The sequence below is a fragment of the Dendropsophus ebraccatus genome, chromosome 4, assembly GCF_027789765.1.
Source record: "Dendropsophus ebraccatus isolate aDenEbr1 chromosome 4, aDenEbr1.pat, whole genome shotgun sequence".
Classification (NCBI taxonomy): domain Eukaryota; kingdom Metazoa; phylum Chordata; class Amphibia; order Anura; family Hylidae; genus Dendropsophus; species Dendropsophus ebraccatus.
In genome coordinates this window covers 89,739,776-89,767,206 of record NC_091457.1, presented here as the reverse complement: position 1 = coordinate 89,767,206, position 27,431 = coordinate 89,739,776, and the positions used below count along the sequence as shown (strand labels likewise).

The following is a 27,431-nucleotide window of genomic DNA, read 5'->3' as shown; positions in this document are numbered from 1 at the left end:
TATGTTCTCCACATTGGGTGAAATCACCTCCAGGATATCCGAGTAGTATTTGGCTGTCTAAGTCCTGGAAAATATAGTATATAAGGGGGAAGGGGTCACAAAAACAGAAGTAGCCAGATATCCCTCCGCCATTACGGCGCTGACCCCAGCATGGCCCCGCTTTGAAGTTACCTAGGCGAACTTGGAACGTACAGGTACGCCCAGGGTCGCCCAGGGGTTAAATGAGGCTCCACGGGCCCTTTTGAATATATATATTTCTTGTGACTTGGACTGTGGGTTGAAGAACCATTCTCCTGGACATCCACTACACCTGATTGTTATTATTATCATTTATAGTCTGCTGGTGGAGTCACTTTGTACACACATACATTACATCACTTATCCTGTACAGACTGTATTATTTTTTAAATTCTAAATTTTATTAACATTTTCCAAATATAACAAAATCAGGCGCTGGGAAGGCGCAAAGAGAAAATTATCACATTACATGGGTAGACATGACAACAAAGAAAATGGCCCAAAGATTGTTACAGCAAATAATGTCATATAATGTAAATACGGAAACGGGCCCAATCCAAAAGGGCCAAAGCTCAAACAAGGGGAGAACAAAGAAAAGTGAGAGCAAAAGGAGAGGGACAAGGAGGGAAAACGAAGAGGAGGGGGGAGTAAAAGAAGGAGAACACCATTGCTGACCTACTGAGCTAGGAGAGATTTGGCTGATCTGACCGGCTAGACAGGTGTCGCCTTCCTCCCTCACCGCTCCATGTGCATTCGTACCAAAGCTGTGCGCTCAGTCGAAGACAATGGCTCTGCCCGGTAGCACCGATCTTCGGTCAAGGGTATACGGGTAGCTGCACTCCCCTGCTAGAACCTCCAAACAAGCTCAAGGTCCCATTGTACAGAGTGTATTACACTCTAGAGCTGCAATCAAAATAAAATTATAAAGTCAAATAAAGTCAATTATGTAATATGCCAAATGAAAGTTAAAAGCATTTTATACGTCCACAACTGACACATGGCAAATTTGTTACAGATATTTTGGTTGTTTTGGTGGCAAATCCAAGGATTTCTGCAAGCCCAATTTAGAACATTGGAACAGTTGCATACATTTCTACAAGAAATCTCTTGTGTGAATTCTTGCTAAAATGTTTACAAGCACTGGGTATCTTGCAAGTGGGGAATAGTAATGGAACATATTAAACATTTTAGCATATTAAGAAATCAAGGCATAAAAACAGACAGCACCAAAGGGGCATTCTCTTCACCGAGAATGCATTTACTGTCCTGGCTATATGCCAAGATACAAGAAAGTGATATGAACCCCTATTACTGATAATAATACTTGTCAGGTGAACCTCGTCTGGTCTAGACATTTTAGTCTGGGTTACCATATATGTGTTCAAGAATATGTTCCGAACACCATCGAAACCACACCCCAATTTTCCCGCAATAGCCATGTGGTTTTGTTAAGGTTACTTGAAACATTGTGGGAATCTTGGGGGGAGAAATAGGGGTGTGGTTAGGCTTTGTTCACGCAGTATGGTTGTATTGTGTTTTTCCTGAGGCTTTTACAACCATTATACAAATAATAGCATCATTCTGCGGCTATTGTGGCAAAACTGCAATGTGTGAACATAGTCTAATGCTCTAAAATGAGAAAACATTGTGTGAACATAGACGATGGGTCCGATGTCACACAGCAGCGGGTGCCATAAGCTGGCCGTTTTCTAATGGCTTGTTAATGGCTGCACAAATTTTCAGGTAAACAGCAAAATTGCACAGCCATTAAGATTTAATGGTAATAGCAGCTGAAACAAGAATAACAATGATAAATAAGTAACTGTGTTATTAAAAATAGGAATATTATATTTTTTTCTTGTTCCTTACTAAAGTGCATGTCAAATCTTGAATTTTAATGGAATATTCAGTATCCTAAAGCTCAAATGCAGAGTATTATTGAATGAAATGTGTTAGTTGGGTTTACTGAGATGTATGGAAACGTATGGAGGATTTCACTGTCTATGGGAGGTAGCTGAGGTTGGGACTCTAGCGATTATCATCAGTGGGCCCAAATGTCTGGACCCTCCGGCAGGCATATATTTCTCCCCTATCCCATGGATAGTTAATCAAAATAGATCATGGTCTAGCATAAACATTATCTATTAATCTGTTCTGCCCCTCAAAATGAGAATGGTCTCACCACAATTTATTCATACATTTCCAGGAGGAATAAGAGAGGACCTGCATGATTCAGAGTTCCAGAAATGTTATTTCATGGGGAATACGAGTATTCACTAACACACTAACCACTGATCACCATATGGTATTATTGGTGGTAATAAAGGACAACTCCGGCGGGATAAAAAAAAAAAAAAAGACACACACTTCATACTCACCATGGCTCTGATGATGATTGCCGCTTAAATCTCCCTGGAGGTGAGGGAGTCCCGAAGTCGTCGGCCAGAAGGGGACGGGGATGCAGCCAGCGTTTTAAGAACTCCCTCACTTCCAGGTTCCAGCGAAGTGAATGGAACAGCAAAGGCACCGGCAGCTTTTTCATTGGCTGGAGGGCATCACATGGCTTCCAGCAAGCTCAGCCTCTTCCTCTCCCATTCACTTTACTGGAAGATGCCGAGGTGGAAGAAGACCAGGCCCGCCCCCAGCTCTGATGACATCGACAAACAATGGTGTCCATGGGAAGAGGACGTGGTCGACAGTTATCAGGTATGTTTACTTTATTTCACTACCGGAGGGGGAGGGAGTTATATAACTTTGTAATGTGTGTTAAATAAGCTAAAAAGGCAAATCGCCAGAGTTGTCCTTTAATGGTTAAATTGGTTCTTGTATAGTGGTAGTGTAAACTTATTCTTGACTATGGCTATGTTCACACATAAGGGAAGATTTATCAACAATATAAGCCACTTTTGTGGAGTGGAAAATTTTGCGATTTTTCCCCAATATATGCTGATCATGCCTATTTCAGCTTACGCTGAAAGTAGACATGATTTATCGTGTGCTACAAATAATCACACATGTGGTGCGCACCGACTCCACACTAGAGGAGTTGTATTTTACCACTGTTTTGCTCTGTGGGTTGGGCACAGAGCACCTGTTTCATGGACTGGCCATGCAGGGGCATCACTACTTACCTTCTGGGGCTGTACAGTATGGATACAGCATGGATAACAACTAGTGATGAGCGAATACTGTTCGATCGAATAGATATTCGATCGAATAGTGAGATATTCGAATATTCGATATTCGTACGAATATCCCGCGAATGTTCGATATATATTCGATAAGTGTTCAAATCCCCCAGCTTCCGTTTTCACCCTTTCAAGTGGTCGAATAGATGTTTTTTTACTAATCGAATACTTGTTCCCATAGACTTTAATGGGATCGAATATTCGATCGAATATTCGAATATTCGCGGGATATTCGTACGAATATTCGAATATCTCACTATTCGCTCATCACTAATAACAACCCCATGTCCTTGGCTATGTTCACACATAATATTTCCACCAGTCTTGATTAGTCTTTTTTTCAACCTAAACCAAGAGTGGGTTAAAAACACAGATGTCCCTGTCCATGGGATCAGACATGTCTGTGTTCCACTTTTACTTCTTTTTTTTTTTTTTTCATGCGTCATAGTGTGGATTACATATTTATAGGAACGGTAAAGGGTGTGACAAAAGAAATTACCAAAATACACATTGTGTGCCTTTTTCTCCATGATATGAGTGTTATTATCTGGGCTGTTTCATGGCAGGGCTGCTTTTCAATTCCAGTCTGGCTCTGACTACAGCAGAATACAAAGGGCTGGAGTTTCTTTTAATATTCCCAATATTCCCAAAGTTCATGCCACAATATTATGATATTTTTAGTTTATAGGGGTTTTCCCAAAGCCTCTCCTGTTACTGAACATGGAGATGAATCACTGTATGGGAAAAGTTACAGTTAAAGAATTAAAATGACAGAATCTATGGTAAAAGGGAGTAGTAGATGCTTGGAACAATCTTCCAGCAGATGTGCTTAGTAAACTCACAGTAACTGACCGTAAACATGCCTGGTATAAACATATATCTATCCTATAAAGATGTAGTCTGTAAGGATGATTTCCCCAAAACAAACAAAGGATCACTGTGCAGGAAATGAGTAATAGTTTATTGTATTCACACTGTATTATTAAGGAAATAAAATGATATATAATTTGTGGGTTTTTTTTTTTTTTTGGAGTAAGCATTAGATGGGAAAATATGTAGTCAGTACAAATTATAGCTTGAAATTTTGAAATCCTTTGTTGTTGTCCCTTTAAAACTTTACTTTTAATGAAACTGAGAAGCCTGTTGCTATTCAAAACTAAAATAAAAATTAAATCCAAACCAGAGAACAGATCTCTCTCTCACGAAACAAGCCGAGTAACTCCACCACGGGCTATACAGCGCAAGCTTCAGCCTTTGTAATCAGCCAACTTGGCAATTATATAGTGTTGTTCATTGATTTAAGTGTTTGTCAAGTGGGGAGTAGAGTTCATTCAAAATATATCCAGTTACAAATGAGAGACTTGTGATTCACTACAGAACACTCATTCACTCCCAGATCTCTTCTACCTGAACGACTTAAAGGAGCTTTTTATCCTGGGTAAAAAGAAAAAAAAGTATATTGGCTCTCTGCAAAGTCTTCCAATATACTCAGGTCTAGTCAGCAATGCTGGTCAGAAAAACCTCAGACATCCAGGTGATAAGAAGAAACTGATGGTTCTTTGCATCAGGAAATCCTGCAGTAATAGGAAAATACGTTTAAACCATAACTTACAATATTTTAGCATAAAAGATGTTAATATTTACCTTTGTGTATCTACTTGTACTTTACTATACACGTCACTAAAAGTAGCCATGGCAACCATAATAATAACATCTATTGGTTAAATCACTAACTTACATTTAAGGAGTACTCTGACATCAGGTAAAAAATAAACATGCTGCAGAAGTATACATTGCATCATTGCTTACCCGTCTGCTCCACTTCTGAAACCACAAAAATCGTTTTTTGTTTTGAGGGTCTTAGTTCTGTACTTCCTGGATAAGCAGTTGCTCAGTACTACAATTTTTAGTATGCATTGCTTTCCCTCAGCTCTCAATCACACCCAATTCCACAGAAGACTATTGCAAAATCAGTTAGGTTGCAGCATCTGCTGCATCTATTCTCTTTTTTTTTTTTTAAGCATCATTTAGTAAAGGCAACATGCTGTTAAAACAATGCATGCTCCATAGATGTTCCAATAAACATAGATATGTACATGCCAGATGCTGATGTATTGCACAAGATGTGGCCATGTGCTGAGCCTCTGTGTGGCTCTTACTGAGCCATGGGCAGCATGGAGAGGGGAAGCTTTTCTGGAGCTAAAGAGTCACTGTTGTTGTTTTTTTTTTTTTCAGGAAATCAAGTGCAGGCGATTTTAGGCAAATATGCTATTATCTGCATTCAAAAAGACTTTTCCCAGGTCCACCCCCTCCGTCCTCTCTCTCATTCACTGCTCATCATTATCAGGAAATCAGTCGAGCCCTGTCTAACCGATGGAGAGGGGAGGGGGAAGGAAGGAAGGAAGGAAGGAGGAGGGAGGATTACAAAGGATTACACAGTGGGAGCTGTGTGAAAGCCAGTATTCAGAGGTCAGAGGGGTCAGTGCTGACTTCAGAGGAGATAGCTAGATGATGTAGCTGTAAATTAACTCTTTGTGGTCCTGTTTTGGTGCCTCATCTCCCTCCCTCCACCCCTCCCTCTCCATAGACAACCATGAAGACAGGGGGAGAGTTTCAGACTGCTTTTTCCATTATAAAAATGCATTTTTTTTTGCTAATAAACCCAATTACAAGGTTTCCTAAAATCGCCTGTATTATTGATTTCTGCAAAAAAAATGTAAACGAGACTTACACTTTGAACACAGAAAATTAGAGCATTGAAGTTCAAAACAATGCATTAAATGCTTGCGTGAAAGAACCCTAAAGCCCTCCTCACACATTAGTATAATACTGTCCGTAATTAATAAATTCTATTGATTTCTATTGACCTTTTTACACTTTTCTATAGACCCTTTTATTTGCTACTGATCTGTAATCAGGCCATGATCGCATCCACCCATTTTAATCGATGGTACCGTGCAAATGCAGATTGTTACACACACATCCGTAATCTTGTCTCTAGTTGTGGATCCACAATTACGGAAAAGATTCCTGATATATGCAAGGGGTCTAAGTGTCCATGCTGTCCATATAAAATGTTACCCCTTATATACAGTAATAACTGGCGTTAGGGGTGAAGTAAATCATGAAGCTAATTATATAAAATATTATTAATATTATTTTATTTATATATTTATTTATTTTTCAGCTGCTCAGGGCAATTAGTAGGGATATAGCAGGGTAAAACCCAGTGCTCTTAGATCTGTGTGTTCCGTGATATCTCAGAGATATTTTATGCTGATCAAATTAGCTATGGTAATTGCATAAAAACCAGCCGCTTTGTAAACTTTTCCGGAGATTCTGCATGATAAATATGATGCCAGAGGTAAAATGTTGCACATTACTAACTGGTATTAATGAGCAGGAGATGAGAGCGTCTGAACTGGCCGTCGACAAACTTAACACATTACTTGCTGTAACGGTGTGGTACTGCCATGTGACAACTCACAACCGGACTTTGTTTTTGAAGGTTGCACCCACTATAACTAATAGCTTAGTAAATGTATTTCTTTAATTCTAATATATTAAGGTACTGGCTCATTTACAGAATCAGTGTGTTTTAGATGTCTGTCTTATTTCGACCTATATTATGCATTTATTTTTTTTTCTATTAACTTGGAATTTTAGATTATGATTGTTTTGAGATTGTGAATCAAGGCTTATGGGATAGAATTGTATTTTATGAACAGCCCTTACATGTATGTATCCCAGCACATCACTTCCAGACCGGCTGTGCTTGGTCATGCCCTCACTGTATTTTCCATCTTTGAATGTGGACTAACAGTACCAAAAATGGGCTCCAACAGAACACAGCGGTTACATATTTTTTTTACCATGGAGGGATATTTTTTTCCTATTGGAACCCATTTTTGAGGATATTAGTCCACATTTGAAAGGTTCTGTTGGATGTAGGGATCAGTAGTGTCCCTCTGCAGATATTTTTTGTAATGAAGTATTTTCCATTTATGACCTTCTTAATTTTGTGACTTATTAAACAACAATACCACTGTCATTTAGTAGTGTCTTTGAAGTATTCAAGTGAACTGGACAAGGCCTAAAGCAAACGTACCACTAGGTATATTGTTTATTGTTTTTTACATGAATAGACTGGCGCCGGCACAGGGATGCCAGTGCCGCTGACCTTATTTTGAACCGTGGCCCATTTCCACGCATGTAGACGGTCTATTACCGAGCACCAGCCATTTATGAAGGACTGGAGGCGGGCCCACCAGCCCCCAGTGTGATGATCTCCCCTCTGTGACGCGGCTCCATTGGAAGTGAAAGTGCCATGTTTTCCATGATAACTAAAAAACAATAATGAATGTAAATTGCAAACTTGCTTTATTTCACATCTACTGTTGATTTATATTTTCACAGTTATAACGATAGTGACACTTTAACACCTTCAGGACTGGACTGATTTTGGCTTCCAGGCCAGAGGCTATTTTTTAAATCCAACCTGTCTCACTTTATGCGGTTGTAGCTACGTGATGCTATAACTTTTCTTACTGATTCTGATATTGTACTTTAAGTTAGTGGTAAATTTTCGCCAATATGCAAACATTTTTTGTGAAAAATGCAATCATTTCATGAAAAAATGAGTAAGTTAGCATTTTTGTATTATTGTATTGGGTGCTATGGGGATTATATATGAATTTTACTTTATTATTAATATTTTTGTGTGAGTGTTTTTTTTTTTTACACTCTAATTTATTGCCCCACCATGGGGACTTGACTGTGCAATTGTGTGATTACAGGCATATTGCATTGCAGTGCTAATCTGCACTGTAATGAGCTTTGCCTGTAATAGGCAAAGCTGATCAGACTCAGCCTTAGGCTGAGCCTGATCAGCCACTGTAGCTGTGACACCAGGAGGCTTTGGGGAAGAATCCAGACGTCACAGCAACCAGGAGAGGATTCTCCCTTCTTTTAGCACTATAGGGGTTGCGATCACATCGATCTCAGCAGTTGCGGCGGGTGCCCGGCTATCACTGACAGCCCCCCCCCCCAATAGATGACACGGGCGCAGGTCCTGTCACATACATGCACATCCATCTGCCGGAACACTATACAGAATTTGATGTGTCGGTATGTGATTCGGCAGAAAGGAGTTAAGTAATATGGTCAAATAACATTTGTTATTTATCAAACAGTGGCCTTTATTTTGATTTGTAAACACAGATTTTTTTTTTGGCCGTCTTTTCAAAAAATGCTGTGAACCTTTAAAAACCGCCACACCCAAAAGGGTGTTAAAGTGTCCGTCATTGAACCTAACCCTAAATACTATATCAATGACCGTCATGGCCGCCAAAGTTTGGAAAACTTTATTTAGTTATTTAGTTTGTTATTTCGTTATTTAGTACTCAGAAATAATAATAATTCCTTATCATTGACCATCACTGTTGCATCACTTTCTGACTGTATATACGGAGACTTGTAGTTCTACTACAGCTCAGGAGACACTGACCTGTCATAAAGGGATGCATCCAGTATTGGTCATGTAGCTGTTCTTATTATCTACCGGACATGGCACACAATTTTGATAGCTTCATCTCGAAGGAGAACAGGGATTGGGAGAACAGGAGTGCTGTGACTCTTGTTGGCTGGCTCAAAGTTTCTGCAGTATCTATAGTACCTCTATGCTAATAGTAATTTCTACTCCATAGACATCATGAGGCAACTTATAGTACTTATCAACCACTTATTATTGCTCAATCCACTCAGATTAGCTTCTTAAAGGGGTTATCTAGGATAAGAAAAAAAGCAAAGATACTTTTTTTTTGCAAAAAACAGCACCACCCTTGTCATATATTACAATTAATATTACAATTCAGCTCCATTCACTTTAATGGTACTGACCTGCCAAACCACACCCACAGAAGAGGTGTAGTTTCTAAAAGAAGGCGGCCATGCTTTTCTAAGCCTGGATAACGCTTTTAATCTAATGTTTTAGTAAATAGTTATTTGATTGGAAGTGCTGTGAGTTCTTCTACATCTCGGGTTTCCTTGGTTAAGTTAAAATCATCTACTGTCTACATTAACTATTGCACTTTAAATTGTTACAAGATCTGGTGGTTTGCTGGGACTTGCAGTTCCAGAATTTGCCAGCGTTTATTTGGTAAAAACCTCTGCTATGGACTCAGAAACTCCCTCTTATACTGTGCGCTCGTATCAGTTTACTATAGCAGAACATGTGCTTGGTCACTGGAATTTGGATAGAAAGGATGAATTTGAATGCTTAGCTTCCTTCTGTAAATGAGAGGAATCTCATTGTGAGCAGACAGAATTGGCTTTTTCCCTTGTCTCTGCAGCCAATCTTCCACTAGTGGTCACAGCCAGAACAGCACATGGTTTAGCAATGAGCCTTCCCTTTCAAGTTTTTCCATTCACAATTAAACAGGATAGAAATAAGCCACAGTATATGATCAATGATTTTTGCTCCTACCAATAAGTTGTCAGTCTATGGTGAAATCAGTCCAGCTTAGATGTGATACATCCTTCAGACTATACATTTTTATTTTATGTATTCAGTATGATCACTATAATAATGACAAGTATTCAAAATGGCTAGCCAAAAATGCCCACTATGAGAGCAGATTATAGTCATATCTGCATATGTACAGCATATCAATCCATCTATAATCTATCTTTCTTTCTTTCTATTATCTATCTATCTCTCTATCTATCTCCTATCAATCTATCTATAATCTATTTATCTATAATTTATCTATTATTTATCCATCATCTATCTATCTATCTATCTATCTCCTATCAATCTATCTATAATCTATTTATCTATAATCTATCTATTATTTATCCATCATCTATCTATCTATCTATCTATCTATCTATCTATCTCTCTATCTATCTCCTATCAATCTATCTATAATCTATTTATCTATAATCTATCTATTATTTATCCATCTTCTATCTATTATCTATCTATCTATCTATCTATCTATCTATCTATCTGTCATTTTCGCTTATGTTTTTCATAAGGTGCAGGTAAATGTTCTGTGTTCCTGAGAGAGGAAACTAGGCTGTGAAATACATGGCAGACATTCCGAGGGTACTTTGACAGACTGGTCAGCATTTTTATTTGCAATTATGGACACAGAATAGATCCCTTCAATGGGAGAAGTGAAATGTCACTTAATCGGGCATATTTAGGCAATGTTCACACCATGTAAAAGTACGGCCATTGTTGCCATCGGCAACAACGGCCGTACTTTATGCGGTGTATAACATAGCCTATCTTCTATGGGATCCCGGCCGTAGCGTATACACCTTGTATATGCTCCGGCGGGGATCCTGTACGGGGCCGCAAATAACTGACATGTCAGTTTTCTGCGGCCGCAATTCAGTGAATTGCGGCTGCAGAAAGACCTGTCAGTTCACACAATAAAGCAAGCGGCTCCGGCCGCATCAGAATCCTGCGGCCAAAAGATCATCTGGCCAGTACTACAGTACCGGCCGGGATGATCCGCGCAGAGGCAGTCCGTTCTGTGACCCGACCGGGTCACGGAACGGCCGGTCTCTTCACGTAGTGTGAACATAGCCTTAAACTGTAATATAATGCATTGAAATGCAATACTATTGAAAACAACAGGCATGCCTTTTTCACAAAATATTTTGGTCTGTAATGTGCATCATAGTATGTGGAGGAAAGCTATGTGTGAACAAAGTCAGCATCAACACAATATATGGACCCACTGGTGTGACACATATTGATGCAAAATACTGAGCGCAGAGAAAGTGGTTATTAGAGATGTGCATCAGTGTCCATACTATGGAGGCAACTCGTGGCCCAACCACAGGTCTAATGATCCAAACTGACCGCATCACAGGGACTCATGATGCTGTCAGTCCAAATCATGAGGCCCCAAGTCAGACTGGGATTCAGATAATATGGATTCAGAAATAAGCCTATATTACGCTTTTGTAAAACTTGCTTAACTCTGACTTTTCCGAGTGTGGAAAAATCGCTAAATTACAAGTTCCAAAAGTCACTTTTTTTTTTTTTTTTTTTTTTTAAATAAAAGTTCTGATTATAAAAATCAGAAGACCACATACTAAAATATCTGTTAAAAAGTATATGTTTCTAGGCATGCGCACGGGCTAGTGTAAATGAGGCTTTCAAGCTCAAATATTACAATATTAGGTCCCCAGAATGTCTTTTAAGGGGAAATAATAGGCATTGTTTTCAAAATAATGGCCATTATTTTATAATGGCGGTCACAAGTAAGGATCATGCTCATTATTAATGGCTGTCATTATTAAAAAATGCCTTTTTTTTTTCTTTTTTTTTTTTTTACTTAAAAAAGACGTTGTGGGAACTTAGCCTAAAGGATACACTCCATTTGCAACTTTCTTTAAAGAGGATGTACCACCTGGTACATCCTCTTTAATCTGAACCCACCTATCGAACGGCGCCGGCACGGGGAAGCTGGTGCCGCGGTCCGTTTTTCGGACCGAGGCCCCGTTCCCGTGCACGGCGCCGTTCTATGCAGGGGAACCGGCCGGTGCCCAAGCACTGGAGGCCGGCCCGCCCGCCCCCAGTGGGAGGGAATTCCCTCCCCTGTATGACGCGGCTCCATTAGAATGAACGGAGTCGCGTCATACAGGGGGGGGAATTCCCTCCCACTGGGGGCAGGTGGGCCGGCCTCCAGTGCTTGAGCACGGGCCGGTTCCCGTGCATAGAACGGTGCCGTGCATAGGAACGGAGCCTCGGTCTGAAAAAAGGACCGCGGCATCGGCTTCCCCGTGCTGGCGCCGTTCGATCAGTGGGTTCAGGTTAAAGAGGATGTACCAGGTGGTACATCCTCTTTAAATATTCTATATGACCAGTCTGACAGTACCTTATTGGTAAAAATGCTAAACTTGGCGCCTGGTACAATTTTTTTTAAATAAGGTAAATGTGTGTGCACCATTTATACTATAAAACACTTGCAAAATACGTCCATAATTTTGAGTGAAAAATATGGCCGTATTTTCAGTGTAAGGTTATGTTCTCACTTCGCCTTTGCATGATATGTTCACAAAGTGAGAACATAGCCTTATGCTATGTTCACACAACGTTTTTTCATGTCCGTTTATAATTTTTAAAATGAAATGCGTTATTTTGAGGATTGGCCGCCCATCAGTGCAACAACAGCTGCTGGTACATTATTTCAGTTTAGGTGGACTAATTGGCATTGGGGTGTGTTTTTAATTGAAAAGTCCACTGATTTTAATAGTAAAAACAGAAAGGACGGTATAAAAAGAAAAACTGTGTGTGAACAACGTAAAAATAATGTCTGCTATTTGGCAAAGACGTCCAAAAATAATTGACATGATCATTATTTTAATGTCCGCCATTTTATACACTGTGTGTATTGGACGTCCGTCATTCCATTTACTTCAATGCGTTGGAGTCAGTTAAATCGCGGAAGTAATGGACATCTTTTTAGGGTACAAACACACAAACAGGATCCACGGCGGATTTCACACTGTGAATTTGCAGCAAAATCCGCTGCGGATCCCTTGCCGGTCATTTTCAATGAGAATGGTAGATGAAGTGTCGGATCCTCGGGGTAGGCGGGGACCACAGGAGCCAGAATGACGGCGCTTCACGGCTTCAGGTTTAATGAAGTAAAACGATGAATTTTAATGGTCTCATAAACAACGCTTTTCGAGGCATAAATTGCCCTTTTGTCAAGTAGGAGAGACATAGTGTATCATAGACAGAGGGTCCTTTATATATATGCCAAAGTATCTTTTTGGCAGGAAATTGTAAAAAAAGGTGCCGCCCCCTGGGGTCAGAGGTGGCTGAAACAGCCACAGCTGAATCATAGGCAGGACCCTCTGCCTATGATACACTATGTCTCTCCTACTTGACAAAGGGTCAATTTATGCCTCGAAACGCGTTGTTTATGAGACCATTAAAATTCATCGTTTTACTTCATTAAACCTGAAGCCGTGAAGCACCGTCATTCTGGCTCCTGTGGTCCCCGCCTACCCCGAGGATCCAACACTTTATCTACCATTCTCCATTCCCTGATCTCCTGGCTTGGGATCTCGGCATCTACCCTTGGAGCCTGGCTGCTATGGCTACTACCTCTCTCTTCACTGATGCATACAGGTGTTGTGTAAATGACAGCACCCTTACATCCCACCGGCCAGAGCATACTGTTCTTGTTCCGCGCTCTGGCTTGCTTCAGGGGTTCCCGGCTTGACCTCCTGCTCAGCCAATCAGTGTGTTTCCTCGTCGCAGCCACTGATTGGCTAAGCAGGATATCCAGACCTAGGGAACCGGAGGGTGGAGCAGGTACAGTATACCCGGCCGGCGGGGGGGTTAAGGGGGCTTTCACTTACATACACGCAGCAGGATGTCAATCCCGCTGCGAGTATGTCTTCTCATTGAAAATGACAGGCAAGTAATCCGCAGCGGATTTCGCAGCAAATTCACAGCGTGAAATCCACTGCAGATCCAGTGTGTGTTTCCACCCTAAAATAGAAAAAGTGGATGCTTTTTCTCTTTTTTGGACATGAACATAGCCTTACACTGAAAACACAGCCATATTTTTCACTCAAAATTAAAATGTTCATGATCATTATTAGCGGCTGTCTATATTATGAGGGGGCCGCCTTAGCCTGATATGTTCCTGAAGTGGGACCATAGCCTAATAATGTGATCTATTGAAGCCTATTGGGAATTGACCATCTGTGCGCACACAGTACCTGGGACCACTTTTAAACAATGATATATAAAGATGTTATTATCACTAGTAAAAAAGAAAGCTTCATAATGAACCAAAATCTGATGATGCACAGTAACCCATCAAACAGCAGAGACCCCAATATGTTCATTCTATAATTTTTTTGTCTACATAGTAACCAGGATAACAAGGTTAGCCATAGAAGGGTGCTGCTGAAAGGCCTTGTTAAATGAGCATTGCAGACCCTTTGTGTACCTATTAAAGGCCATGTTCATTAACATAACATGTATAGAGAAGGGGCCCGGGCAGTGTTGCATGCCCATTACAATTAAGCAGTAGACTTCATCAAAAGCCCTTTTTCCTCCTTTTTGTAATTGTTAGTTAATAGTTATTGTTTATTAAAATATGCCTCAATCACACATTATAGCAGGTATTCTGACAGATAGCGATATTATATTTATTCTATACTTGTAATGCCTGCTATTTTAATATTATTTCTTTATTAATTTATTATGACTTTTATTTAGTAAGAAATCTATATGACACATTAAGTAAAAATGAAAGTTTGCGACTTTAGTGGCGATAGATAAATATAAATGCATATTAGGTATAAATCTCTCTCTCTCTCTATATGTATTTTTTTCTAGTTGTAATAATACGCATTGAGGCATGGGTTCCACTCCAAAGCAAATGGCAATACAGAACATGCATGCTTCCACATCTATGCAAGAGATCAATAAGCTGAATACACTTTAATATATAGCAAGGGCTAAAATATAGGAGCATTAAATGATGACTCCGAGCTAATATATAAGCCTGCAGAGGTCCCTTTTCCAGTTACTTGCAGGGCAATCATTCAGTTTTATCTGATTTTTACATGACTTTTTTTTTCCAGCAGTCATTACATTTTTATGGTTAAATTGAGGAAATTAGATAAATACACTTCAAACAATCAAATAAAAATAAATATATAGATATTATTTTCCTGTTAAGTGCATCTTGGTAATTCCAGATTATTGCAGTTAGAAAATCGTGATGCAGTGTCTATCTAGAAATAAGATGGGAATTAATAGGAGGCCAAAAAGGGAGACAAATTAGCTGAGAAATGGGGAATTATAAAAACACAGAAAAAAAAGACCAAGAGCCCCTTGTAAAGCAAAGGCTGCGATGCACAATAACGTACCTTGTATTTTTGTAGCTCAGTTCTATGTGATTTTTTTTTTTTTTTTGCTGTGCGTTCCCATAGTGTCGGGAATAGATACTTATGTAGCAGGTGACCAATAAAGAATAATGTGTTCTTGTCTGCCACTACCTTATTTAAATGAAGACACAGGATGAATAATTTATTGCAATTTATTATGTACACGGCATGTCCTCATTGGCTTCTGACTATATGTGAAATAGCTGTTATGGGTTTGTTGAGACACCTGCCTTGGAGGACCCATCTCACATCATAGACAATTTATTATTTCAGGGAGGGGGGCGCAATATGCATTGCTTGATTGTAATTATACCATTTAAATATTTTATTAGAGACAACAAATGTGATTAATTCTTAATAGAAAAAGCACATAAGTCAGGTGGATCTTCCTGGCAATTAAATCACAGTTAAAAAACATTTATCTTTTATCTACATAATAATCTGGTGATTCCATGTGGATCTGCTTTTATTTTAACGCTGAATGATGATTATTTTACCTTCAACATTAAATTATAGACAATATATCAGCCTAATTTTTTTTCTATATATACATATATATATATATATATATATATAAATATTTTTTTTTATTTATTTTGCAAATAAAACATAGGTTAGCTTCATAATAACGTCATGTAACAAAGTAGCAAATGATTGCAGAATTTTAGCTTAAAGAGTCCACTTTATTATTCAGCCTCTGGTTCTTTAGCCACACTAAAACTACAAGCCCCAGCATACCTCTGGGGGCTGCTAAGCAATGCTGGAGCTTGTATTTCCACTCCATAGTCACTATAGTGTGAAGGAATGTTCTCATTGCAGGGCAGGTGAGTGTTACAATATCTTTTTTTTTTCCCTTCTCCTTCCTATTCTGTTTAGTGCAGTCTGTTTTCCCTAGCCATTGTGCTAGGGACCCATCGGGAAGATTCACAGTACAGTCAGGTAATTAAGCAATGCTTTCTTGCGATATAATGCTTCCATTAGCGATCAGCAATCGATATCATTAGCGGATTACAGACTAGTTGCTAAGTTTACACAAAAGTAAAGCTGCCAATTAAGGCGTTTAATTATGCCTCTGTGTTCTGCATCATCAGGACTGAGATAGCCCTGCGTCTGACTCCCCCACCCCCCTCACATTTGGACGATAATTTGAGAGGATGGACATCAAACACCCAGAATGCTGCACTCATAACACCATTGTAGTCTTCCTGGGTATTAACTATGATCTAAAATGTTGCATCTTTAGATTTCTATTACATGGTAAATAAGCAGTCATTGATGATTGATAAAAGGATTAACTCTTGTGTTCGCATGGATACGCGCTGTTGAATTCACCAGGAATTTGTAAAATTTTGCACAGAAGTGCAAAAGTGTCAATTTGGCCATGGGCCCTGATAACAAGCCTGTGGCTTGTATCATATCTCAGTTTGGGGACAGTAGCCTATGACAAGGTCATAAACTCTGTATCCCCCGAACCAGTTATCACTGAGGAATACGTATTATGAATATAATCTCAATATAATAAGCCTCTATCTCTATAAGATTCAAGGGTCCTAAAAATTCCTGCAGTGGAGAGAGCTTATGAAATGAGATCTAGGAAACAGAGAGAGTACAAAGAACAATAGTCCCCTAATTCAAATCTACAACAGCCTGGATTTATAATTATTATTATTTTTTTTTTATTATTTTCTTCCTATTACAGTTTTTGCCAAAAGATCTGTAATGCTTTTATAATGAAATGTTCCGCATATTAGGGAAGCTTTGACCTTGAGTGACCTTGGAAACTTTACAAAAGGATTCTCTGAATATAGCTGGCCATAGATGTGAAGATTTCCCTCCATTCAGACATATGCTTGTATATTTAATCAATATCCTTGACATAAAAACACCAATATGTTGCTACATTTGGAGATATTTTCCCTGTAGAAAGTCATTCTTATTATAGGAAAGATCAATGCAATAGTTTGTCTGTATTGCCCCACCTGAGAAATTCTCTGCTGATTGTTGTCCATGGCTAATATTGTCGCTAATATTACCACCTGCAACTGAGGGAGAAAAAATACAACCAGGACGTTTTCCCAGAAGAGGGAGCAGGGTTTGGAAGCAGTTTTGCCACTTGCCAGTTAGGCCGGAAAAAAATGTAATAGAATAAATATCTAAATTTGTAAAAACACTATAAAAATATTATGGTAGGGAAACGGTTAAAATAAAACCTACATACAATGCAGAGCTGCAGGGTTATGTAGTGTATAGCCTTCCTGCTTGTGTGGATATACTAGTTCCAGGCAGATGGCACTTGTAGTCCTAGAGAAGCTGGCAGGCTGCAATTGTTACTGTCTCTCACACAGTTACAGAAGGTGTAGGCTCCTGCCCTGTTTTTTTTTCCCCTGCAGAGGTTAGATGATAAACTTTACAAAAAGTTTTTAAAGCCAGGATTGACTCTGCCGCCGATTCACACTGTTCAAGGTTCACAATATGTCGAAATTGGAGAATTTACAGACTGCATCTGGATTGTTACAAAATGAAGAGAAGGAAAAATCCAGAGCGAATTAACTAAACAAACTTTGCTGCTGTGCAAATTTTTTACTGAGCAAAACAATTTACATTCTAGCAAGACTTAGCCAGGACTTAAACCCTTTGTATAATATGAATTTAAGAGGCTGGGGGGAGACACTTAGGAGCAAACTGTTCTGCTCCTCTTACATTGATTTTTTTGTGTGCGTGTGTCCTAGCAAGCGGCAGGTATATATGTGTATGTGTGTGTATATAGAATCCCACAGACTTATGGGTAATTAAAAGTGAGAAAACCTGCAAGGTGTATATATATATATATATATATATATATATATATATATATATATACACACATATAACCATAGCTGTTTACGTTGTGAATACCATAGGACAAAGTTTTAATTACTGTACATAGAAAATTACAATATGATATGCATATATATATATATATATATATATATATATATATATTTCCACAATTATTGGCTGGGCATACCTTGAAATGAGCCACAGATGCTTTATGTAGTTCACAAGACCTGCATGGGTCTTGGTGCAGAACACTGTCCGTCCTGTAGCCCTGGGCTCTATTTTGCCAAACATGAGCATCTAGTATGAGTGGACAATAGGATGAATACGTACCTGTGGTCCCGAATGTGGTTCCATAATTCATAAATAATATAGAAAGCATTCTATGTTACCCGCTGAATTACTCTACTTTCTTTGTCTAGACAAGAACCACATACATGGACAGATAATGTACATTGACTGTCTAACCACATCTACCATATACCTTATCCAGCAGGGAGCTGTACACAATGCAATCTGCCCACAGATACAAAGACAGGATACCAGAAAGATCAACCTTAACAACAAATATGCACAATTTCTTTACTATGGCTTATGTTTATCTGAAAAACATGGCTGTATGTTTACTTTCCCTAATGGAACATTTTGGGCCAATGTACAGATCACTAAACAATAGTGAGAACTACTTACAAATCTGATCAATGTTTTTACCCACGAAACAGACTCCAGTCATGTTCTTATGGAATTAGTAATCATTCCCAAGCACATCTGACTGTGTCACAACATACCTGTATTGTAAGTTTGTAAGGTGTAACTGAAGGTGCAGTTTTGTAATTGACACCAATATATATATATATATATATATATATATATATATATATATATACCACAATGTCATTTACAAACAGGGAAATGCTATCTGAAAGGTTTATGGCAAATGAATGTCTAAAAAAAAAATAAAAAAAAATACTAAACCCATGTAAATGACTGCAAACGTATAAAAAGCCAGAAAACAAAACCCTAGTCTCAGACCGCTTTGCATTCCATAAGACACATGATAATGTGTATACAGCACTCAGCATACTGCTTCTCATGTGATCGGAGCCCACAGATCTTTATAGGGAGGAGTCTACCATTGGTAATTAATCTGCCCATTACCATGCTGATGGATGACCCCTAGGTCTGATCAGATTGAGCAGCAGGACTATAGACAGGGAGGAGGACATCTTTTATATGTATACAGGATTTACATGTTAAGGAGATTTTGCAAATGTCTCATAATATTGAGGACTACATTGCTGGTGTGACTGGTGACATATGTCCCCAATTATTTATAGCAGTCAGAAGCATTTCTCTATAAGAATGAATCATGTTGAGGTCCTTCAGGTCACTTAATGATCTTTTATCAGAAATATTTTCTGCATCAATGACAGGCCATGCAGTTTTTGTCTAAACACCTTCTGTATAGCACGTGCCCCCTCGTAAGTTTCAGTGTATCTATAAATCAGATGGCAGGCAGTTTGCACAATAGTATGAGGGGTCTGCCTGGATGTAGTCAAATTACAATCACAGAATGCTTTAAGAAAGAGACCACTAATAACCGGAAGTTGTTTTGTTGCTGCTTCTCCTGGCCTCTTTTAGTTTTATATGTCACATAATTGCTCACGTGTCATTGCAATAGGACCTCACTGATGTACATATATTTACTGTTATCTTATACAGATGTGTAACATGCATTGGGAGTCAAAGCAATCCAAAAATACGATCAGTGTATGCGAAATGTATAAAAATACAGCCCTTCAAGACTATGCAAGTACTTGATGAAAAGTCAAAATTTACAACTCTGAAAATACATTAGTACTGTCAGTCATTTTAAATGAGAGAATCTATCTATCCATAGCTATCTATCTATATACAAAATAAGACCGCAGCACTCTGGTAAGGCTATAAATCGGGTGCCAGCTGTCCCACCTGGTTCCACCCGTGTAGTATAGATATTCCACAAGAGGGATATGACTGCAGTCATATCCCTCTTGTGGAATATCTATCTATCTATCTATCTATCTATCTATCTATCTATCTATCTATCTATCTATCTATCTATTTATCTATCCATAGCTATCTATCTATCTATCTATCTATCTATCTATCTATCTATCTATGTCTATCTATCTATCTATCTATCTATCTATCTATCTATTTATCTATCTATCTATCTATCCATAGCTATCTATCTTTCTATCTATCTATCTACCTATCCATCCTTATCTATCTGTCTATCGATCGATCGATCGGTCTATCTATCTATCCATAGCTATCTATCTATCTATCTATCTATCTATCTATCTATCTATCCATCCATCCTTATCTATCTGTCTATCTATCGGTCTATCTATCTATCTATCTATCTATCTATCCATAGCTATCTATCTATCTATCTATCTATCTATCTATCTATCCATCCTTATATATCTGTCTATCGATCGGTCTATCTATCTATCTATCTATCTATCTATCTATCTATCCATCCTTATCTATCTGTCTATCAATCGGTCTATCAATCGGTCTATCTATCTATCTATCTATCTATCTATCTATCTATCTATCTATCTATCTATCCATAGCTATCTATCTATCTATCTATCTATCTATCTATCTATCTATCTATCCATCCTTATATATCTGTCTATCAATCGATCGGTCTATCTATCATATGCTCATACACACCTAAATCCTATTCTGCCTTACAGACACTTTGCCTCATTTTAGTGATCAATTTAAGCCATCAGATCCTTTCTATAATAGGTCAATAATGAATTACATGCTGATAGAATTCTGAATGCTCTTCCTGGTCCTTAATAGTGTTCCTGTGATAAATCCACACAATGGCTATTTTTTCTGATTCTCCTTTTTTGTAAATGTATTTTTAGGATTTCACAAGAATTGATGTATAAAATGTCTGATGATGCTGTATTTGATTTCTAGGCATATAGGGGAAAGGTGAATGATTTACAGTTCCCTCTATAGATAGAACACAAGACTGAAGTATCACGCTGAAGCTTAATATTATATTTTATATTTACTGTTTTTACATTTTTTGGGACACTCTGCTGCTGAAGAGGGGGGGGGGGGCTGCATTTTCCTCTGCAGATTGTGATCCATTTTTTAGGTTAACTCAGAAGTTTATTTAAAAGAAATAGGAATATAGGAATATAAGGAAATTACTTATACTTCTCCTTCTTACTGAATATACTTCTGGTTTTAGACCTCTACCTGAAATTGTGCTAGTTACCAGCGCAGATGAGAGGATCCTTATTAAATATGATATATGCCTTAAAACACCATAGAGAATGAGAGATTATGCAACACACTGCAAACAGTGGTTCAGCTAATAGAAAATGGTGGTAAAAAAGTTGTACTTTATCGTCACATATCTGCGCACATTCCCCCATACACCTGGACTGAAAACAATGCCTCATACATATAATGGTAAAAATCAGGTGATGTTATAGACGTTTATTATTGTTATAATGACGCAAAACAAAATGACAATTGTCCAGGCAATGCCCCTATTTAAAATGTGCAGTACAGGGGGTCGGGAAGTGTCTACCAAGATCACTCATTCAAAAGAGAAGACCAGGAAGGATGTATATCACTAAGAACAATATTATTACTGTCTCTATAGCGTTAACACTTTCCACAGGACTGTACAGTCAGGAAACACCTGCAGCAATTATATTTAATATCTGCAAGAAAAGAAAACTTAAAAATAGAGGCAGAGAGTCCAAAGGTTACCTTTAATGTAAAGCAAGTGATACACAGAAACAGAGCTAGTATACAAGCGCACTTTAAGTCCTGTAACAATAAAGCCTCCAGTGTGTGAGTTACCTCTGTGTACAATTGTTTCCTTCCTGCCCCACCAAACCTGCTGCCACTGTCCTGCCCCATGCCATCCTCCTGACTATCTAGTATGCCACTCTCTGCAGGACTGGTGTCCAAACCTGATCTGCACTATCTTGTACAGTACCTTGAAAATAGTATCTTGGCTTGAAAAGTCTTTGCTACTTTTATCTATCTATCTATCTATCTATCTATCTATCTATCTATCTATCATGGTATATGTGTGTTCTTCTTACATTAGCAGCTAAAGTATCTGATATATGCAACTACAACATTGCCTTGTATTCCAATTAATTTTCCCCAAAACAAGTGGGAGAAAAAAAACTAATGATTTGACATGATTGCTTTTTGGTGCATAATGCCATCAAATTGAACTATTTCAAATATATATACTTTTATTTAGAACTTTTATTAGACCTTAAGCATGCATTGTTATCTATCAATCAATATATCTATTTATCACATATCTATCTGTATATAGCCATCTTTCTATGAGCAAATACAACATATGTATCACTCCTTCCACTTGCACATTACATTATACCCAATACAGTACAAAAAAAAAATGTTTCTGAACTTTCTATCTTAAGTAGCATAAGTTTCATATATAAAGCTTAAAATGTTCATACCATTCACGCTCACCTAGAGATTAATAAAGGATCAAGACAGGACAATGGTTCCCTTGTATAATATTGGAAACGCAGGTACTTAGCGGTACACATAACCCTGGCATTCCCTGCCGAAAAGTAGAATTCTGTTGACTGAATAAAAAAATAAAATAAAATAAATAAAAGTAAACGCACATGACATGTTTATATTCATCAGTTAAATATTTACCTAGTAAAAAAAAGACATAATGAAATGAATCTTTTCATAAAAAAAAAATAAAAATCTGTTCAATGACTGTTACCACCCACCTCTTGACATATTATGCTTTAAAGCCTGAATGAGGGCACGCAGGTTAGAGGCTTGTGAGATCCCTGTAAATCAAGGGGGGTGTCCAGGTTCTTGTAGATTAGGCAGCAGATTAAAGCAGAAGTGGATGCTTATTGATTTTTCTTTACAATACTTAGGTTAATGTAACATTCTACAGCAGGAAAGGGGTCCTGTGTGTCTAATGCAGGTGCTGACCTTCCCACCTCTCTAATAAAAAAGATCATCCAAAAAAATGGCCGATTATGAATCCAATCAATACTACCCACCCCCTCCGCACCCTGCACATATGTTCCTTATTATCATCATCATCATAAAATGTATTTTATTTACTTAAGCTATTGTCAGTATGGTCTCTGAGCAGGCAGGGGTTTACTGGACCTGCATATTTACTGACACATTAACATTTACTTACCAATAAGATATAGAATAAAAATGGAAATGATAGGTAATGTTATGTCCAAATGCAAAATGTATAAGTTACAAGTCAATAATGTAAACACATGTAGGTGGATAGGAAAGGATGTAAGACAATGGAGGTAGATAGCTGAGGATTAAATTAAGTTGTAAAACTTTAAAGGAGACTTCTCTGCTAATGTTCCCTTGTAAAAAAAAAAAAAAAAAAAAAAGAAGCTGGATATGTGACAAAGTGCTGGGAACATGACTGTCAATGGATTTCGCTGCTCCTCGCCATTCTCTTATTAGCACTAGTACTTTTATTCTACATAATGATAACTTTTTGGTTACTCTAGAAATGAACAGATATCTGCTTTTCTAGACTAAATAGTGATTGCATGCAGAGCAAAATAACAAAATGGGTCTTACTACCCAAAAACTGTAGTAATAATAATAATACACATTTTCAACTTAATCCATACAGACTATTGCTTTGGCGAGGCTATGTATTGTGTTTTATTAAGTACAGAGCATAAGAAAATAAAATGCAATTATTCCAGTTAGACGCAATGTAGTCATTTTTTGCATTAAATGTAGCAATTACATTTGTATGGAATGTGGGAATGGGAGTGTGAGGTTAGATGTATCCTGTCTCTATGAAGTAATAGGAAGTTAATAGGAGAATAAATCCAGGTTAGTTGGCAGCATGCAAGCAGAAGCAGCAGCAGCAGCAGTGTGCAGGCAGAGAGAGCCCCCTTGACTGAGCTGTGTGGCTGTGCAGGGTCCCACATTGAATGGCAGCCTGTGTGTGTGTGATGTGTTGTGCTTTCAGAGTGCAGCAGTGTGACACTGATGGATGAGCCAATGGTTAGACGGACAGATGTTAGGGCGGATCTAAGACTATGCAATGCCAAACCAGCAGATAGAACAGAGAGAGAGAGAGAGAGAGAGAGGGAGGGAGGCAAGAAGGAGGTTAGGCTGCAAAAATCCCGATTCCTTGAAAATCACCTAATCCTGACAGACAACACACTGGATGTGGAAAGCATTTACCTCTCTGCAGATCACACCCTGGCTCCTCTGATCACCCCTTAATACCAGCACCCCAGACCCTTGGCATTCAGCAGCAGCATCTCAACAACTCACCATCTTCTTGTCTGACTGCTTTTTTTTTTGTTTTTGCTTTCAAATCCCTCATTTTCCAGTGCATTTCAAGGGAAAAAAGCAGCAATATTATTTTTTTTGCATCAGTTAGATCAAGAGAATATCTGAGAAAAAGAAAGAACTTCAAAGTCCTGAGAAGAGCAGCATTTCTGCAAGTTGGTTGGGAAACCAGTCGTCTTGTTCTGCCTGTGAATGCAGCATGTGAAGAAGAAACATCTGCAGAGAGAGAAGGAGGCATTTGGAAATATCCCAGGTCCTGAAGGATGGGGGCAGTAGGAGATTTTTTGATCTTGTAAGCTCATCCTCTCTCTCTGTGTTTTTTTTTCCTTCCTCGTCTCTCTTCCCTGTAAACTGAAAGTAAAGGGCACAGAGCTACTGGTATCTGCTGGAGATCTGGAGAGAGTGCACAAGGCGCATGGGACTTGGAGTGAAGCCTGTGATTTGCTGTTGCTGTCATGAAATATCTATTAGCTACACAAAGGGTGGAAAAAATTGCAATTGGCAGCCAAGAAGGTGTTTGGCAATAGCTTGCAATCCAGGCTCAGAAAAGCATTGAGACAGTGTTAGGAAAGAGTCCATCCCTCTCTGATGTTAACAGGATTCCAGCCAGGAATGCGTAATCGAGCTCACTGCGCATCGATCGTCTGTACTTCTGCCTGGGGTTCCCTTCTTGTGAACTTGGATTCAAGTAATCCACAGCTCCCACATAAGAGTGTCATCTGATCCTGGACATCAAAGTAATCCGCTCAGAGAAAAGAAAAGGGCGTTGCAGGATCCGGCTCTTAAACAAAAGTGACCTGATGTTCCAGATGCTGGACAAGGCTGTCTTTGTGGCCGAGAGTAATACGAGGCACATACTCTAAAGACATAAAAAAAAAAAAACACAAAATCAGAACAGAAAATCAGAAAATATAATTTTGTTTCTTGCTGATCAATCTTGATGCACACCCGAAAGAAACTTGTAGGGCTTCCCTTGAAACTCCAAATCCCTCTCACTAAGCCATTTTGGGATTGCACTGGGAAACCGGAAGGTGCTCGCTGTCAATCATGCATTGATCTGTGTACGTGGAAAAAAAACATCACCGTACGCTTGGCCCGAGAACAATAGCACATTTTTTGTAAGTACATTCATTTTCCCCCACATTGTGTTTTCTCATTTTTCCACATTAAACATTGTAGAACCAGGAGAGACTGTATTCTTCCTGTTATTGTTAGGATAAAGTTTTCTAAATTTAAAGATTGAAGCTTTAACATTTCGAGTGACTTCCTAGCTCTTTCTGAAAGTTTTGTTGTAGATCTGAGCTAATGCTGATAGTTGATGCATGCTTTATGCTTGCTGGAATGTGCAGAGCCACAAAGTGAGGGTATTCAGGGGTCAGTGTGATGTAGCTGTAGCAGGGGGGTGAAGAGTCTGCATGTGGTCTGGGGTCTTGGCAATCACACATAGTTTAGGATAAGGCCTCTAGCAACATGCTGTGTTCTGGAAGTGGCCTGAACTTAACTCCATGTAAAAAAAAAAAAAAAAAATGGGAAAAGAAGGTAAGGCGTGTCTGTTATGGGAAACTGCTGCAACTCTCATAGGATGTTGTGACTTTACACCGCTTAGAGTCAGGCGAAGTACAGGGGAGGGTGTTGGGAGCTGTGACATAGAAAAACCCAGAACCCATTGATGCATCATTGAATAGAATGAGCATTCCACTGCTGTTGCTCTATGCAAAGTTGAAATCTACTTACTTACTTTATAAAGGGTAACAGCGCCTACATATTGTGAGGCTGTATGCATGATCATAGTCCCAGTCTCCTGCCAGTGTAGATGGCTATGCACATCTATCATCTTTTCCAGAGTCTGTTAATAAGTGACTCCCAGTTGGGATCCAATGACCCTTGGATTGGTGTCTGTAGAATACTGAGCTTTTTCTGGATCCTCTCCCATTATCACAGCATTAAAGGGGGCAGCATAGCTCTGTTAGAAAGTGCCAGGCTCTAGACATACAAGTCACCAGGGTTTTCTAGATAAATGAGAAGTGTTTCCAAATAGCTTATGCATGTGTATGGCTTGTTTTCCTGTGTAAAAAGAGCATGCTTCTGTGTCACACTGGCATACAAGGAGTTAATAGACAGAGCCGGATGTGTGTGTGTGTGTATATATACTTTGTCAGACACTGCCTCTTTGTAGCAGCACAGATAAGAGTTAAGGTGACAGCAACCAGTTTATCTGTCTGTGCAGTAGCTGCTGCTTACAATCTGGAGTAGAAACAGTTAATCTGACAGCTACACTGTACATGCCAGCCATTCTTGCCAGGAAGCTTGCACTTTAATTGTTAGGCTCTAGCTCTGATGTTGTGTGTAAATAGACAGCAGTCTTGGTTGGTAAGTTAAATTGACATTCAAACACAACACAGAATAGGTAGTAAATGCTGTTTGGTGCATGCATAGTTAAACCAAAGCCTGTTCCTATCTAGTGTCTCTGGAGAATGTGTGAAAAGCTGCATCTTAGATATCTTGACTTGTAGTATCTTGTCATAAGAGCAATGGCAGGCCATGTGCATGCATATAGGTTGTGTCTATAAAGTAGCAGCTGCCTCCATAACTGCATGCCCAGAAAGTCCAGACAGCCCTGTATATACTGCAAAGAGGGGGACAATGCATGTGAATCTCTCTATAGACATCAGTCATCTTAGTCACCCCCACTAGATCTACTTCCTGTTTGTGGCACTGTACAGCTGGGTGCACACATCAAGCAGTGAGAATGCATATACATATATACTTACCAGTCTGTAAATGGCAGCCCATGTGCATTCAGTCTGCTCCTTGTGTGCAGGCAGTCTCAGGAAGAGTTCTCTTGTGCACACACATGGTTAAATGGCAGCCTGTGCAGAGAGAGAGTGTGACAGCAGCGCTGCTCCCCCCAGGAAGGAGTTAAAGTGACAGCCCCTGTGGGTGCTGCTGATGTCTCTCAGAGAGGAGCTTTCCCCTCTCACACTAGTTTGAGTGACGCGTTCAGCTCTCCCTCTATCAGCCTGAGCCTGTTGCAGAGACTGGAGGCACGGAGTGAGGAGCAGGCTGGAAGCCTCCATTGCC

The 27,431-nt window shown here is 39.0% G+C and overlaps 1 protein-coding gene and 1 long non-coding RNA gene across 7 annotated transcripts in view; one reads left to right on the top strand and one right to left on the bottom strand.

Moving 5' to 3' along the window:
* Positions 1-549: 549 nt before the first annotated feature.
* Positions 550-27,397, bottom strand: LOC138788404 (uncharacterized). Of its 5 annotated transcripts, none has more exons than XR_011362592.1 (4): positions 27,122-27,397; positions 24,333-25,209; positions 22,503-22,621; positions 550-921 (listed from the first exon to the last, which is right to left on the bottom strand). It is a non-coding gene; the product is annotated as an uncharacterized lncRNA (long non-coding RNA). The 5 variants fall into 5 exon arrangements; XR_011362591.1 differs by lacking the exon at positions 550-921 and adding an exon at positions 4,271-4,780; XR_011362590.1 differs by lacking the exon at positions 550-921 and adding an exon at positions 7,384-7,549.
* Positions 24,117-27,431, top strand: part of TSHZ3 (teashirt zinc finger homeobox 3) — a 67,917-nt gene continuing 64,602 nt past the window's right edge. The window contains exon 1 of one of the 2 annotated variants that reach the window (XM_069966238.1): positions 24,117-25,468. Coding sequence is in view for 1 of the 2 variants with exons in the window: in XM_069966237.1 (XP_069822338.1) it covers positions 26,688-26,720 (33 nt within the window). In the remaining variant the exon portion in view is untranslated. Of the gene's footprint in view, positions 25,469-26,597; positions 26,721-27,431 lie in introns of those variants that run through there. The other variant, XM_069966237.1, reaches the window with a different exon arrangement.